The following is a 17,625-nucleotide window of genomic DNA, read 5'->3' as shown; positions in this document are numbered from 1 at the left end:
TCATGTCTGCAGTCTCTGACCATCTCCTGTATCATGTCTGCAGTCTCTAACCATCTCTTGTATCATGTCTGCAGTCTCTGACCATCTCCTGTATCATATCTGCAGTCTCTAACCATCTCGTGTATCATGTCTGCAGTCTCTGACCATCTCCTGTATCATGTCTGCAGTCTCTGACCATCTCCTGTATCATGTCTGCAGTCTCTGACCATCTCCTGTATCATATCTGCAGTCTCTAACCATCTCGTGTATCATGTCTGCAGTCTCTGACCATCTCCTGTATCATGTCTGCAGTCTCTAACCATCTCGAGTATCATGTCTGCAGTCTCTAACCAACTCTTGTATCATGTCTGCAGTCTCTGACCATCTCTTGTATCATGTCAGCAGTCTCTAACCATCTCGTGTATCATGTCTGCAGTCTCTGACCATCTCTTGTATCATGTCTGCAGTCTCTGACCATATCTTGTATCATGTCTGCAGTCTCTAACCATCTCGTGTATCATGTCTGCAGTCTCTGACCATCTCCTGTACCATATCTGCAGTCTCTAACCATCTCTTGTATCATGTCTGCAGTCTCTGACCATCTCCTGTATCATATCTGCAGTCTCTAACCATCTCGTGTATCATGTCTGCAGTCTCTGACCATCTCCTGTATCATGTCTGCAGTCTCTAACCATCTCGTGTATCATGTCTGCAGTCTCTAACCATCTCTTGTATCATGTCTGCAGTCTCTGACCATCTCTTGTATCATGTCAGCAGTCTCTAACCATCTCGTGTATCATGTCTGCAGTCTTTAACCATCTCCTGTATCATGTCTGCAGTCTCTAACCATCTCTTGTATCATGTCTGCAGTCTCTGACCATCTCCTGTATCATATCTGCAGTCTCTAACCATCTCCTGTATCATGTCTGCAGCCTCTGATCATCTTTTGCATCATGTCTGCAGTCTCTGACCATCTCTTGTATCATGTCTGCAGTCTCTGACCATCTCTTGTATCATGTCTGCAGTCTCTAACCATCTCTTGTATCATGTCTGCAGTCTCTAACCATCTCCTGTATCATGTCTGCAGTCTCTGACCATCTCTTGTATCATGTCTGCAGTCTCTAACCATCTCTTGTATCATGCCTGCAGTCTCTAACCATCTATTGTATCATGTCTGCAGTCTCTGACAATCTTTTGTACCAGTCTCTGACTATCTTCTATATCATATAAAAAATCCCACTGCTTGTTTCAGGGCTGAGGTCCACTGAAAGCGAAGTACAGCACCCTGCTGGCTCCTCCCACCCACATTGACGTCCATTGACACAGACAGCAGGATTCGGCCCCGCCCCCCGCTCCCGTGTCCCTGGATTTGATTGACAGCAGCAAGAGCCAGTGGCTCCTGCTGCTATTAATCTATCTAATGAGGATCAGAGACAGCGGCTGGAGCTGCTGTGATCGTCCCCATCGCTGGAACGATCGGGTTCAGGTAAGTAAAAGGGGGGCTCTGGGGGGCAGCTCCAGAACAGAAGGTTTTTCACCCAAAAATAGAACTTCCGCTTTTTGGAATCCCCCCCTTCCCCCTTCGGTGTCACATTTATCACCACCTTTCAGGGGGGAGGGGGGGAGAAGATACCTGTGTAATACAGTCCGGGGCCTTCTCCGTCCCCCCGCTGGCTTCTGGGAGACACGCAGGTCCCCAGAAGACAGCCAGGACCAGTGGGATCGAGCATGCGCAGTAGGGAACCAGGAAGTCAAGCCGCAAGGCTTCACTTCCGGATTCCATTACCGAAGATGGCGGCTGCAGCACCCGAGAGCCTAGGGAGAGATCGGCTTCGGGTGCCAAACATCGCTTGGGCCCAGCACAGGTAAGCGTCCTTATTTTAAAAGTCAGCAGCTGCAGTATTTGTAGCTGCTGACTTTTAATATTTTTTTTTTGGTGGAACTCCGCTTTAATGCATAGATGCATTAAAGCGGAGTTCCGGCCACAATTTCACTTTTTAAATATAAATACCCCTGTAATACACAAGCTTAATGTATTCTAGTAAAGTTAGTCTGTAAACTAAGGTCCGTTTTGTTAGGTTGTTACAGCATTTAGACACTTTATAAAATAGAAATTGACTGGGGCCATCTTAAGTGTGGGCATCATGAAGCCAGACTGTATGACTTCCTGGATTTCAGCCTTGCAGATCTCGCACATGCTCAGTGCTGCACAAGCAGTGTCAGATCAGGTTTCAGCACCTGTGCTGTCCAAGTCACATGATTCTTCTTTGAGACTGGGGAGTGCACAGACTCCTGGAAAGTTACACCCACTACATTCCCAGGAGTCTGTGCAGTGTAGGTTAGGAAGCATTAAGCACCTAGGTGCAGGAAGAGGGAAGAATAACTATTCTGCCTAGCAACAACACTTTGAAGGCATCTAAAAAAAAAAAAAAAAAATTCGTAAAGGACTAATGACATTTTTTTAAAACTACTGATGTAATGTTATATTTATGGGTGGAACTCCACTTTAAGATGAAAAACCATGAGGGTTTACCACTCCTTTATTATTATAGTGCCGATCGGTGTCCCTTTTTCCCCCGTCTAAGAAAGTTGAGCGGCACGGTGGCGTGACCTTCTGTTGAACCCCCTAGATTCTGGACGACCTTGCGGCCCCCGGATCACGCCGCGGTGTTGCTGGAACAAAAGACGGGATTCTGGGCTGAAACGAGAACTAGCAGCCAGGCTGGGAGACACGGCGCGGCAGATTGGTAATACGGTAACATGCGGCTCATAGAAAATACGCCTTGATTACCAACCCCCGCCGAAAAAAAAACAAAACAATAATTCTCTCAAAAAACGAGGGCCCGACGTTACTCATGGAAAGAAAAACAGGATACGTTAGAGAGGGCTCTGCTCCTTCCCGGATTCTCAGTTTTTTTGCGGCGAAAACGTTCTGTTACTCTGTAAACACGCGGCGGACTAAATTTAGGCTCTATGTGTGTGGCACGGGCTCCTTCATTTGCAAGCCATTCTGGGATTTACACCAGCTGACAAGCACACATGGAAGCCGGGATTTAATGTTCCTTTATCCTCTGCCATGGACCTCTGGCATCAGATATGTTCTATTTTCATGCGTTCTGTTTACACTTTGCGGTCTGCTCCGTTCACGGGGGACTTGAGATGATCAAATACGAGCCCCATCTCCGGACCTGCCAAAAGGACGGCTCCTCGCTAAAGCTCATCACCCCCCACACTTAAAGGGAAAAGCCTTAGCACCCAGGAAAAAAAAAATTAAAAATAGATATAAATCTATCTAGATATAAATCTATATCTATATATCTATCTGTATCTATATCTAGATCTATCTATCTATCTATCTATCTATCTATCTATCTATCTATCTATCTATCTATCTATCTATCTCTCTATCTATCTATATCTCTATCTATCTATATCTCTATCTATCTATATCTCTATCTATCTATATCTAAATCTATATATATATCTATACAGGGCCGATCCTAGGCAGGGCGCACAGGGTGCATTGCACCCAGGCGCCTGCAGAGGTGGGGGCGCTGAACATCTAACAGACTCTCTAGCAGAAGCCCTCTCTGTGTCCATCACAGAGGCCCCCCTCCAGGTCCCAAAAAAGTACTCTGCTTCTCTTCCTGCATTTTGTTTATTGTTAACAGATCATGTAAGGATCCCAGGGTAATGAAGACTTCGTGGGGGAGCATCTCTGTGGTTGAGTCATTGCCATAGAAACATTTGTAAAGGGGAGGAGTTGGTAAAATGACGACGCCCATGTGGGGGCGCCAGAAATATTTCTGCACCCAGGCGCAGGTGACCCTAGGATCGGCCATGTATCTATATCTACCGTATTTATCGGCGTATACCGCGCACTATTTTGCCCTGAAAATCAGGGCAAAATCGTGGGTGCGCAGTATACGCCGATACCCGCTTTCCCGCCATGAGTTTGAATACTGCGCCCGCATATAGCGAGCGCAGTACACTCGTGAATCTTCGGCCAGTCTCGGCGCCTCTCGTACTGACGTCCTGGACGTCAGTGCGAGAGGCGCCCGAGCCTGGCCGAAGATTCACGAGTGTACTGCGCTCGCTATATGCGGGCGCAGTATTCAAAGTCGTGGCGGGAAACGAGCGGGAGGATGCCGCCGAAGGACGCCGGACCCGCCGAAGATGGACACCGGACCCGCCGAAGATGGATGCCCGACCCGCCGAAGATGGACGCCCGACCCGCCGAAGACGGACGCCCGACCCGCCGAAGACGGACGCCGGACCCGCCGAACAGGACACCCGACGAGGCCGCAGAAGGACGCCGGACCCGACGAGGCCGCAGATGGACGCCGCGCAAGACATCAAAACTGTAAGTACAAAACAACAAAAAATCTTTTTTTCCCACAGGATTGGGGGCTATATGTAATGTGCTGGGATGTGATCTAAGTGCTGGGATGTGATCTATATGTAATGTGCTGGGATGTGATCTAAGTGCTGGGATGTGATCTATATGTAATGTGCTGGGATGTGATCTATATGTAATGTGCTGGGATGTGATCTATATGTAATGTGCTGGGATCTGTATGTAATGTGCAGGGGGCTTTGGAATATAAAAGGGGCTGTTGAAAGTTTTTTTCCTAAAACTTCCCTCCTAAAATTAGGGTGCGCGTTATACGCCGGTGCGCGTTATACGCCGATAAATACGGTATATTGATCTAGCCAGTCTATATCTATATCTATATCGATCAAGCCAGTAAATCAGGAAGCCAGAGATCAGCATAGTCAGAAGCAGCAGACGGTCTATATCTATATATCTATATATATATCTATATGTATATAAAACACACTGGGGCAGATCCACAGTCAGAGTACGCCGGCGTATCTACTGATACTCCGGTGTACTTTCAAATTTCCCGCGTCGTATCTTTAGTTTGAATCCTCAAACCAAGATACGACGGCTTCTGGGTTTGATCCGACAGGCGTACGGCCTCGTACGCCTTCGGATCGTAGATGCAATACTTCGGCGTACGCTGGGTGGAGTTCGCGCCGTTACCGGGTATGCTAATTAGCTAGTTCCGACGATCCACGAACGTACGCGCGGCCGTCGCATTCTCTTACGTCGTCTCTAGTCGTCTTTTTCCGGCGTATAGTTAAAGCTGCTATTTTGCGGCGTATAGATAGACTTGCCATGTTAAGTATAGCCGTCGTTCCCGCGTCTAAATTTGAATTTTTTTTTTTGCGTAAGTCGTCCGTGAATAGGGATGGACGTAATTCACGTCTAAGTTAAAAAAATGATGTCGTTGCGACGTCATTTAGCGCAATGCACGGTGGGAAACTTAGAAACGGAGCATGCGCAGTTCATTCGGCGCGGGGACGCGCTTCATTTAAATGAATCACGCCCCCTACCCGCCGATTTGAATTACGCGACGAGAGATAGACTACGCCGCCGTAACTTACGGCGCAAATTCTTTGTGGATTCAAAGAGGTACCGAGGTGGTGAAGCGGCTGCACACCAAGGGTTTTAATAAGGAGACATGAAATACATTTGAAATACGCATGTTAGAAGGAAGGTCCAATGCGTAAGCCACTGGGTTGATCCTACGGAGAATATGGAAAGGCCCAATAAAGCGTGGTGCCAGTTTCAGTGAGGGAACACGGAGTCTGGGGTTACAAGATGACAACCAGACCCTCTCCCCAACCTGGTAGGAAGGCGCAGGTAGGTGCCTTCAGTCAGAATGGAGTCTGTACCCATCACTGGCACGTCGCAAGGACTCTTGGACCTGAACCCAAGTGGAACGAAGATCACGGAGATGCTCCTCTAACGCAGGAATTCTTTGAGGAACAAATGAGTCAGGCAACATGAATAGTTGGAAACCATAATTTGCCATAAACTGAGACAATCAGAAAGCAGTATTGACCGCACTATTGTGAGCAAACTCCGCCCAAGGTAAGAGGTCTGACCAGTTGTTATGATGGTCCGAAATATAGCAATGTAGAAACTGCTCCAAGGCTTGGTTGGGTCATTCTGTGTCCCCATTGGACTGCGGGTGATACGCATAGGAGAAGGAAAACTGAATTCCCAACTGTGCACAAAAGGCTTGCCAGGACCTGGAGACAACCTGACTACCTCTGTCCGAGTTGATAACCTTGGGTAGCCCATGTAACCAAAAGATCTCTCGAGCAAAAATCGATGCCAAAAATCGATGCCAGTTATTTGAATGTGGGCATCTTCTTTAGTGGAATACAATGTGACATTTTCGAGAACCGGTCAACCACCATAAGAATAACTGTGTTGTCCTGGGAGTTGGGTAACTCCACAATAAAATCCATAGACAGGTGGGTCTATTGGGTATAGGCTGTAGGAGGCCCACTTATAGGTGTCTTACTCTAAACACACACGGAACAAGCGGCTATGAAGGCGGTCACATTCAGACTAGCCACCAAAATTGTTGAGAAATAGCCCAAGTGAGTTGATTCTGGTTCATTTCTGGTCAGCTGTGGCATATCACCATCCCAATAGTAAATATTAATTTGCTATTGTCACACAACTGAATGGGCTCGGGGCACAGTAATCTGCGCCCCGAGCCCACCCTTTTTTGGAGCCAATTAAAGCATCAGGCTCTAATCATGTGCTTCAAAAAAAAAAAAAACATTGAAATCCATGTGTCCGACACCCTGCATGTAGATTGGGGGGCGGGAGCATGGGTTAGCGGGGTGGCGCCTCTGCACCCTGTATGCACGGGCCGCCACTGATCTTGGGTTTAGTAACACTTTAATTTTCTTTACATTTATCTTTATCACTATCACATGGGGGGAAAATAGCCCCAAGCGTGATAGCCTTTTGCTGTGACAGGTCTTTTAGGCCGTCATCGTCTCCCTTGCCTTTCATCGAAGCTAATGTGGCACAGATTGTTATGCATTAGCTTCTTCACCCACCCCATCAACTAAGGAAGTGACATCTGACCCTGGAAGTGATGTAATACATGTGACTTCCATTGTCATTTATCATAAGGGAGATTAGCGAATATTCGTTCCCTGGTTTCCCTTTGTTGCACCCACCGACGCCGCCATGCCTGTCCCGAGTCCGCAGGTAGAGCACCAGAGCCGTAGATACATGGTGAAGCTGGTCCGGTTGGCGAGATGGTACCTTTGGCAGGCTGTGAAAGTGGCCACGTCCACTTTCACATTGAAGCTCATCGCCTGATCTACAACTTGAAGTGTGTTTAAAATCCCAATCTACCAGCTGCTGTGTAAAAATGGTGGTGGTTACAGACTTGGAAAAAGCTGCTTGAAACTTTCTGAAAGCTTTGTAAATGCTCGGCGAGTCTACAGGTCTTCAGTCAAGCATACACTGGCAAAGATTAGACCAGTGATGGAGAACCTTGGCACCTGTGGCGGCCCGTCCATAGGGGGCACCCGGGCGCCGCCCCCCCCCCCTCCTGTAGTCATAAAAAAAACATGCCCTTTGAGGCTTTTAAAAATTTGTTTTGCAGCGCCGCGCAAATAACATACACTCATGCATTGTGGCCAGCCTATTCAGATAACCGGACATTGGGCGCCGATTATCTAAATAAGGACAGCTGATTGGCTGTGCGGAAGTGCCTATCAGAGCCAGTACAGCCCTTCAGTTCCCGGATGTCTTATCCTCGGAACGTAGTGGGCTACGTCCCTTGGATAAGACTGACGGCCGTCTCAGCCAATCAGGTTCACTGATTCTGGTTATCAGTAACCTGATTGGCTGAAGCGTCATCGAGGGCGGCGGAAGACATCGAGGGACCGTGGAAGGAGGATGGCGAACCCCAGAAAGGTAAGTGCCGGGCGGGGGGGCAATCTGACTGGCAGCATTTTACAGGGCACAGTGGGGACAATTGATGTGGGGACAATTGATGTGGGCACAGTGGGGACAATTGATGTGGGCACCGTGGGGGACAATTGATGTGGGCACAGTGGCGACAATTTATGTGGGCACAGTGGCGACAATTGATCTGGGCACAGTGCAGACAATTGATGTGGGCACAGTGGGGACAATTGATGTGGGCACAGTGGGGACAATTGATGTGGGCACAGTGGGGACAATTGATGTGGGCACAGTGGGGACAATTGATGTGGGCACAGTGGGGACAATTGATGTGGGCACAGTGGCGACAATTGATGTGGGCACAGTGGCGACAATTGATGTGGGCACAGTGGCGACAATTGATGTGGGCACAGTGGCGACAATTGATGGCATGGCACAGTGGCTGCATTTGATGGCACAGTGGCTGCGTTTGGAATGGCACAGTGGTGACAATTGATGGGCACAGTGGTGACAATTGATGGCACAGTGGCGACAATTGATGGCATGGCACAGTGGCTGCCTTTGATGGGCACAGTGGCTGCCTTTGATGGGCACAGTGAGGCTGCAATTGTCTTTTTTTTTTCATTTGTTTGCGCCCCCCTAAAAATTTTGAGCACCAGCCGCCACTGCTTGGCACCCCAGATGTTTTGGAACTACATTTCCCATGATGCTCAACTACACTGCGAAGTGCATGAACATCATGGAAAATGTAGTTCCAACACATATGGGGTGCCAAGGTTTGCCATCACTAGATTAGACTCAGGTAAATACCAAAATCCAGGACACAAAAAGCCAAGCTTACCGTAAGGTTCTTGACATGCAGCTGAGGTTGCTCATCATTAGTGGGTTGGATGACGATGTAGAGAGGAACGCTCATAGACTTGTGAAGGGAATCGCTAACCGAGATCATGAAGAAGTCCCCTGTGGGTTCTATGCCGCGGTGATGAGACTGGACGTACTGGATAGACCCGGAGGTGACTTGCTGTAAGCTGAAGGAACCTTAAGAAGAATACAAAGTACAAGTCTCTCTCCATTCAAAATGTGCCACAGTCTCCATTTCCTGGACCATAGGTGTGCATTAGGGTGTGCACCCCAAAGCTGAAACACACATGACTTTCTCTGCAGCCTCAGCATCCCTGGACAGTGAATAAATGGAAAGTGCTCTGTGCTGAGCGGCTTCCTGTTCATTCACAAACTGAAGCGTAGTAAACACAGTTTACAATGCTTCAGTTATGATTGAACACAGTGAGTGAGTGTATTCATTTAGAAAAGGAAGATGACTTATTGATTAACCCCTTCCCCCACTCTAAATTCTGAAACATCCAGCTCAGCAGCCGGGTGAGAGGAGGGAAACCAGCAACACAGGGGGAAGCCGGGCAGTAGGGGAAACTGGCATTGTACAAAGTGATTAGGGTGTGCCCAGGCACACCTGGCACACCCCCTGTGCACACCTATGTCCCAGACCCAAATCCACCTGTCCATTTCTCAGGACATTATTGGTTTCCTGAAGACAATAATAGGGGGCTGAGGACAGTAATGGGTGGGGGCTCCAGACAGTAATGGGGGGGGGGCTTAGGACAGTAGTGAGGGGCTGAGAACAGTAATGGGGGGCTGAGGACAGTAATGGGGGGGCTGATGACAGTAATGGGGGCCCAGGACAGTAGTAAGGGGCTGAGGAGAGTTAAGGGGGGGGGGGGCTGAAGACAGTAATGGAGGGGACTGAGGACAGTAATGGATAGGCTCAGGACAGTAATGGGAGGACTGTGGACAGTATTGGGGGGGGGGGGGGCTCAGAACATTATTGGTTTCCTGAAGACAATAATAGGGGGCTGAGGACAGTAATGGGTGGCGGCTCCAGTCCATTACTGTCCTCAGTCCCCTCCATTACTGTCTTGAGCCCCCCTTAACTCTCCTCAGCCCCTTACTACTGACCTGAGCTCCCCATTACTGTCCTCAGCCCCCCATTACTGTCCTCAGCCCCTAACTACTGTCCCAAACCCCCCCCATTACTGTCTGGAGCCCCCACCCATTGCTGTCCTCAGCCCCCTATTATTGTCTTCAGGAAACAAATAATGTCCTGAATCCCCCCCCCCCCCCAATACTGTCCACAGTCCTCCCATTAGTGTCCAGAGCCCCCCCCCCCCATTACTGTCCACAGTCCTCCCATTACTGTCCTGAGCCCATCCATTACTGTCCTCAGCCCCCTCCATTACTGTCTTGAGCCCCCCCTTAACTCTCCTCAGCCCCTCACTACTGTCCTGAGCCCCCATTACTATGCACAGTCCTCCCATTACCATTACTGTCCTTGGCCCATCCATTACTGTCCTCAGCCCCCTATAATTGTCTTCAGGAACCCCAGTAATGTCCACAATCCTCCCATTACTGTCTTGAGCCCATCCATTACTGTCCTCAGTCCCCCCCATTACTGTCTTGAGCCCCCCTTAACTGTCCTCAGCCCTTCACTGCTGTCCTGAGCCCCCCATTACTGTCCTGTGCCCCCATTACTGTGCATAGTCCCCACATTACTGTCCTGAGCCTCCCATTACTGTCCTGTACCTCCCCCCCATTACTGTCCACAGTCCCCCCCATTACTGTCCTGAGCCCATCCATTACTGTCCTGAGTCCCCCCCATTACTGTCTTGAGCCCCCCCTTAACTGTCCTCAGCCCCTCACTACTTTCCTATGCCCCCTTATTACTGTCCTGAGCTCCCCCATTACTTTTCTGATCTCCCCTATTGTTAATATCCTCAGCCCCCCTTCACATCTCCTCCCCCCTTTTTCTGTCCTATCTTACACAGACAGAGCCGACAGTGGGATGCACAGCAGATTTAAACAAAGGGCGGGAGCTGCAATCTGGGGATTGGTTGCTAGGACTGCCCTGCATTTTAACAACCAATCAACTGCTTGTTAACTCGGGCAGCCCAAACCTTCCATCCAGAGCTGACCCGCCTTCCACTATCGGCTCTGTGACAATGAGAATGAAAGCGGGGGTTTTGATGGCTCTGGGGAGAACATCTCCTAAATGGAAGGACCACAACGGTCCAGATAGGACACTGACTTGGTCTGAATGTGGACCGCGGTCCGCCTTTAATGATGTCTGTTATATTGTAAGCTCCTCGAGGGCAGGGACTGATGTGAAGTACAGTATGCAAAGTGCTGCGTTAACTGTCGGCATGATAAAACTTCCTGTAATAATAAATACATAAATAAATATTCTGATTCTGATCCCCTGAGATAATCAGATTTTCCCTGGATTAACAATCCCTGATGTTAATACTTATACACTTTTGGATAAATTTGTTGGTACCCTTACAATTCATTGAAACAATGCTTCATTAAGGAGGAATCATCAAAATATTAATAGTAGCGGTAAAAAATAAGAATTAATAAATCATCAGCAAAATATCAGCTCTGGAGAGAAGGGGAAGAAGTAGTAATACGCCGTCGTATCTTAGGGTGCATTTTCACGCTGGCCGCTAGGTGGCGCTTCCGTTGTTTTCGGCGTAGAGTATGCAAATTACCTAGTTACGCCGATTCACAAAGGTACGTGCGCCCGGCGGTAGTTTTTTACGTCGTTTGCGTAAGGCTTTTTCGGGGGTAACGTTGTTCCTGCTATTAGGAGGCGCAGCCAATGTTAAGTATGGACGTCGTTCCCGCTTTGAAATTTGAATTTTTTGGCGTCGTTTGCGTAAGTCGTTCGCGAATAGGGCTGGACGTAATTAACGTTCACGTCGAAACCAATACGTCGTTGCGGCATACTTGAGAGCAATGCACTCTGGGATATGTACACGGACGGCGCATGCGCCGTTCGTAAAACATGTCAATCACGTCAGGTCATCACACATTAGCATAAAACACGTCCCCCCCTTCCACATTTGAATTACGCGGGCTTACGCCGGCCCCATTTACGCTATGCTGCCGCAACTTACGGAGCAAGTGCTTTGTGAATACAGCACTTGCTCCTGTAAGTTACGGCGGCGTAGCGTAAATACGATACGCTGCGCCGCCGTATCATTGCGCGCCCCTTTACCTGAATCTACTCCAATGTTTCAATCCTCCTAGAAAATTGACCATAGAAATTGGGCCAGATCCACAAAGAAGTTACGCTGGCGTATCTATTGATACGCCGCGTAACTTCTAGGATGCTCCGGCGTATCTTTTTTCTGTATTCAGAAAACAAGATACGCCGGAATTTTGCTAAGATCCGACTGGCGTAAGTCTCTTACGCCGTCGTATCTTAGTAGCATATTTACGCTGGCTGCTAGGTGGCGTTTCCGTAGATTTACGCGATGGAATATGCAAATTAGGTAGATACGCCGATTCACAAACGTACATCCGCCTGGCGCATTTTTTTACGTTGTTTACGTAAGGCTTTTTCCAGTGTAAAGTTACCCCTGCTATATGAGGCGTACGCAATGTTAAGTATGGACGTCGGGCCACCGTCAAATTTTTTTACGTTTTATGTCGTTTGCGTAAGTCGTTCGCGAATAGGGCTGTGTAAGTTACGTTCACGTCAAAAGCATTAACGATTTGCGGCGTAATTTGGAGCATGCGCACTGGGATTCTTTCACGGACGGCGCATGCGCCGTTCGTGAAAGACGTCAAATACGTGGGGTCATGATTAGTTAGCATAGAACACACCCTCAACCAGCCTCTTTTGAATTAGGCGGGCTTACGCCGCCCGATATACGATACGCCGCCGTAACTAAAGGCGTAACTTCTTTGTGAATACAGTACTCGCCTTTCTAGGTTACGGCGGCGTAGCGTTTCTGAGATACGCTACGCCCGCCTAAAGATAGGTACATGTACGTGGATCTGGCCCATTGTCTTTTATATATCTGCATGTATTCAATATGTCATAGAGTAAAGCAAAGAAGCATGAAATAATGGCTAATTTTACAAATATATTCTAAAATGTCCTAGATTAGTTGGTACCCTTACCCCAGCTTACTTTTCTCTCTAGACACCGCAATTCTGCTCCTGTCACCTGCTGTGCTTTCATTACCTCTATCTTTACATACATCATAGGCGTGCGCACAGGTTGTGCCAGGTGTGCCTGGGCACACCCTAATCACCCTGTGCTGTGCAGATTTCCCTCTGCTGCTTGGCTGCAGAGAAAGGGACTGGGGAATCTCTGTCCTAAGTCCCTTTCTCTGTCTGAAAAGTGAGACCTCAGGGGTTACATAGTTGGTCAGTTTGAAAAAAGACATCTAGTTCATCCAAAAATTATATTTCACCAAAGCCCCCCATTATTCCTAATAAATTGTAAAAAAAAAAAAGAATTGTAAAAAAATATTGCAAAAAATAAAAATTGTAAAAAAAATAAAATAAAAATAAATAAAATGGTAATTAAGAATAATGGGCCAGATTCACGTAGGAGAGCGCATCTTTGTGCGGGAGTAACGTATCCTATTTACGTTACGCCTCCGCAACTTTGACAGTCAAGTGCAGTATTCACAAAGCAAAGTTGCGGCGGCGTAGCGTAAATAGGCCGGCGTAAGCCCGTCTAATTCAAATGTGGAAGATGTGGGCGTGTGTTATGTAAATTTATTGTGACCCCACGTAAATGACGCTTTTTACAAACGGCGCATGCGCCATCCATGAAAGTATCCCTGTGTGCATGCTCCAAATTAACCCGCAAAAAGCCAATGCGAACGACTTACGCAAACGACGTAAAACGTGAAAAATTCGACGCTGTTCCGACGTCCATACCTAACATTGGTACGCCTCATCTACGCCTCATAGAGCGGGGGTAACTTTACGCCGAAAAAAGCCTAACGTAAACGGCGTATCTGTAATACGACGGCCGGGCGTACGTTCGTGAATAGGCGTATCTAGCTGATTTACATATTTCTAGGCGTAAATCAGCGTACACGCCCCTAGCGGCCAGCGTAAATATGCAGTTAAGATACGACGGCGTAGGAGACTTACGCTGGTCGTATCTTATACAAATTCTGGCGTATCTGATTCTTTGAATCGGGCGCCAAGATACGACGCCTCAGACTCAAAGATACAACGGCGTATGTGGAGATACGCCGTCGTATCTCCTACGTGAATCTGGGCCAATAAAAATAAACTACTGACCCCATCCTCTGCCCTACTGACATTGTCCACTGCTCTAGTGACACTGTCCTTTTCCATACTGATTATATCTATCTATACATATATATATCTATATCTATATATATTATATTACACAGTGTATATATCTGCATGTCTTCAATATGTCATAGCGTAAAGCAATGAAATAATGGCGAATAATGGCTATTTCACCAAAGCCCCCCTAATAATTGTTCATATTAAATGGTAAATAAATAAATAAATAATTAAAAAATAATTTTAAAAAATAATATTTTTTTTTTTAAATAATACAAATTTAAATGGTAAGTAAGAATAAAAAATAAAAAATACTAAAAATAAACGACTGACACCAATCTCTGCCCTACTGACATTGTCCACTTCTCTAGTGACACTGTCCTTTGCCATACTGCTATATATATATTAGGGCCGAAACAACTAATCGATTAATCGACAACTAATCGATTATGAAATTAATCGATTACAATTTTCATAATCGATTAATCGGCCAGTAACATAATGGGGTTAAAAAAACTAAAATTAGCCCTTTATAGTACAAAAAAGCAAATCGCTACTGTATATATTACTTTCACTGTCCCACAGTAAAAAAAATGAACCCCTTACAGTAACGATTATTTGCTCTTTGTACTTATTTTTGTTTTTGTAACCCCCATTATGTTACTAAACATCTCAGGCCTGGGTCACACCTTTGTTTTTTGCACAAACACTCTACAGTTCATTTACATGTATCCCTATGGGACACGTTCACATCCATGATTTTTTTCAGCTGCTGCGTATTTGGAAAGGGCTTTTTAACGCAAAACGGTGATATTTTTTTTTTTGGTTCAATGGAGAAGCTGTAGAAAAGCATGTAATGTGTTTTTGCGGCAATTTGTGTTTTGTAATCTGCCCAACAACAAATTGGCCCCAAAAAATGTAAAAATGCAAATTTTTCTTTTTTTAAGGCTATTATCCGATTAATCGAAACAATAATCGGCCAACTAATCGATTATGAAAATAATCGTTAGTTGCAGCCCTAATATATATACACACACACACACACTCGCATGTGTGTTTGAGCTTTGGGGTGCACACCCTAATGCAATCGGCTGCGCACACCTATGACATACATGAAGTGGGACAGACCCTGGCATTACATGATCTGTCCCATGGATACAATGTTCAAAATCTCGGAATTTATGAAAGAGACAAAGACTGACAATGGTGGACTGCCGGGAAGATAACATACTTATTTTTATCTCAGAGGCCGACTTTTCTGAGCCAGGCATGGGCAGCGTGTTCTTCAGATATCCGAATTGTGGCTGCGTCTCCATGAAGAATATTAAATTGTCAGCCAGGGTGTCCGCGTCGGACGCATTCAGGTGGGCCGGGGTGACGACAGCTGAAGATCCTTCGTCCACCACAAATATATCACCTGTAATCACACAAAATAGGAGGTTAAAAATATTCACACTTAGGCTAGGTTCACATCTTGTGCATGTCGGGAATGACCGTAAAATCGCACGCTTTCCAGACACATACAGAAACACGCTGCCCTTTTAGCGGACGCATGGCGTGCCATTAATTGTTGATCATGTGGTTTAGTGTGACACAACTTTGGGGCTCCTGACACTTATGGTTCCAGAGATATGGGACTCCATACGCAGCCTGTCAGAAGCTACATACAGAGCAGCCAGTTTAAATACAAGCTGGCATACTTTGTTTGCAGCAGACTGAGAGGATGAGCTCACAGGGCCAGATTCTTGTAGATCGCCGCATCTTTGCGGCGGCGTAACGTATCTCATTTACGTTACGCCGCCGCAAGTTTTACGGGCAAGTGCTTGATTCACAAAGTACTTGCCTGTAAAGTTGCGGCGGCGTAGCGTAAATCCTCCGGCGCAAGCCCGCCTAATTCAAATGATCCGGGTAGGGGGCGTGGATCATTTAAATTAGGCGCGTTCCCGCGCCGAACATTCTGCGCATGCGCCGTCCCTAAAATTTCCCGACGTGCATTGCGCTAAATGACGTCGCAAGGACGTCATTGGTTTCAACGTTAACGTAAATGGCGTCCAGCGCCATTCACGGACGACTTACGCAAACAACGTAAATTTTCAAATTTCGACACGGGAACGACGGCCATACTTAACATTGACTGCACCTCATATACCCAGGGGCAGCTTTACGCGTCGCAAATCTTACGTAAACGTCGTAACTTCACTGCGTCGGTCGGGCGTACGTTCGGGAATTCGCGTATTTTGCTAATTTGCATACTTGATTGGGAAAACGACGTCGGCGACACCTAGCGGCGAAAAAAAAAATTGCATTTAAGATCCGACAGCGTAAGAGCCTTACGCCTGTCGGATCTAATGGTTATCTATGCGTAACTGATTCTATGAATCAGGCGCATAGATACGACGGGCAGACTCAGAGATACGACGGCGTATCAGGCGATACGCCGGCGTATCTCTTTTGAGAATCTGGCCCACTGTGTTTCTCACTTCTTGTCAGAGGCACTGAGCTCAATGGACAGCTTGGAGTCTTGGACCAATAGTAAAGCAACATTGGAACAAGCTGTCCAATAAAAATGCTGCAGCGGAGGCACGCCTCTTACTGCAGTGGCATAGAAGGGGGCATGTGTCTCAAAGGCAAATACTTCCTTCCAGCCCAGCACTCTTAACCCCTTCAATACCGGGCTTTTATACCCACCTCTATACTGGGACTATTCTGGCACTTCTCTCCTACATGTACAAATCATCATTCTTTTGCTAGAAAATTACTCAGAACCCCCAAACATTATATATGTTTTTTTATCAGACACCCTAGGGAATAAAATGGCGGTCATTGTGACTTTTTATCCTGCACGGTATTTGCGCAATCATTTTTCAAGCGCCTTTTTTTTTGGAAAAAAATGGTTTCATGAATTAAAAAAATAACAAAATAGTAAAGTTAACAAAATAAAATATGTAAAATATGAAAGATGATGTTAGGCCGAGTAAATAGATACCTAACATGTCACGCTTTAAAATTGCGCACACTCATGGAATGGTGCCAAACTTTGTTACTTAAAAATCTCCATAGGTGACGCTTTGAATTTTTTTACAGGTTACCAGTTTAGATTTACAGAGGAAGTCTAGTGCTAGAATTGTTGCACACGCTCTAACGCACGCGGAGATACCTCACATGTGTGGTTTGAACAGTGTTTACATACATGGGTGGGACTTACGTGTGCGCTCGCTGCTGTGCGCGAGCTTCCAGGGACAGGGGCGTTTTACATTTTTTCTTTTACTTATTTTTTACATTTTTACACTTTTTTTTTTATATTTATTTTATTCCCTAGGGTTTCTGCTAAAAAATATAAAAATTTCATTTGGGTACAGTTTTGTATGACGGCGCAATTGTCATTCAAAGTGCGACAGCGCTAAAAGCTGAAAATTGGTCTGGGCAGGAGAAGGATTTAAGTGCCCAGTAAGCAAGTGGTTAATGAAATCAGCTGTATATGTATATACTGTACGTATTAGTTAGTTGGTTGTGAGTAGTCATTTTTTATACTGAAGGATTTGGGGCCAGAGCAATATTTGAACATTTTGGCCTAGATTCACGTAGATTGGCTTATTTTTACGGCGGCGTAGCGTATCATATTTACGCTACGCCGCCTTAAGTCAGAGAGGCAAGTGCTGTATTCACAAAGCACTTGCCTCCTAACTTACGGCGGCGTAGCGTAAATGGGGCCGGCGTAA

General features: G+C 46.5%; 1 protein-coding gene across 1 annotated transcript in view; it reads right to left on the bottom strand.

Moving 5' to 3' along the window:
- Positions 1-17,625, bottom strand: part of LOC120946085 (FRAS1-related extracellular matrix protein 1-like) — a 208,926-nt gene that overhangs the window by 120,592 nt on the left and 70,709 nt on the right. Inside the window, exons 18-19 of the mRNA XM_040360818.1 lie at positions 15,138-15,323; positions 8,613-8,809 (exon numbers count right to left, since the gene is read on the bottom strand). Of these exons, the coding sequence (XP_040216752.1) occupies positions 8,613-8,809; positions 15,138-15,323 (383 nt within the window). The remainder of the gene's footprint in view (positions 1-8,612; positions 8,810-15,137; positions 15,324-17,625) is intronic.

Source organism: Rana temporaria, chromosome 7 (assembly GCF_905171775.1).
Source record: "Rana temporaria chromosome 7, aRanTem1.1, whole genome shotgun sequence".
In the NCBI taxonomy this organism is placed as follows: Eukaryota; Metazoa; Chordata; class Amphibia; order Anura; family Ranidae; genus Rana; species Rana temporaria.
Note: the sequence above shows the minus strand (reverse complement) of the source record. Positions and strands in the feature narration are given on the sequence as shown.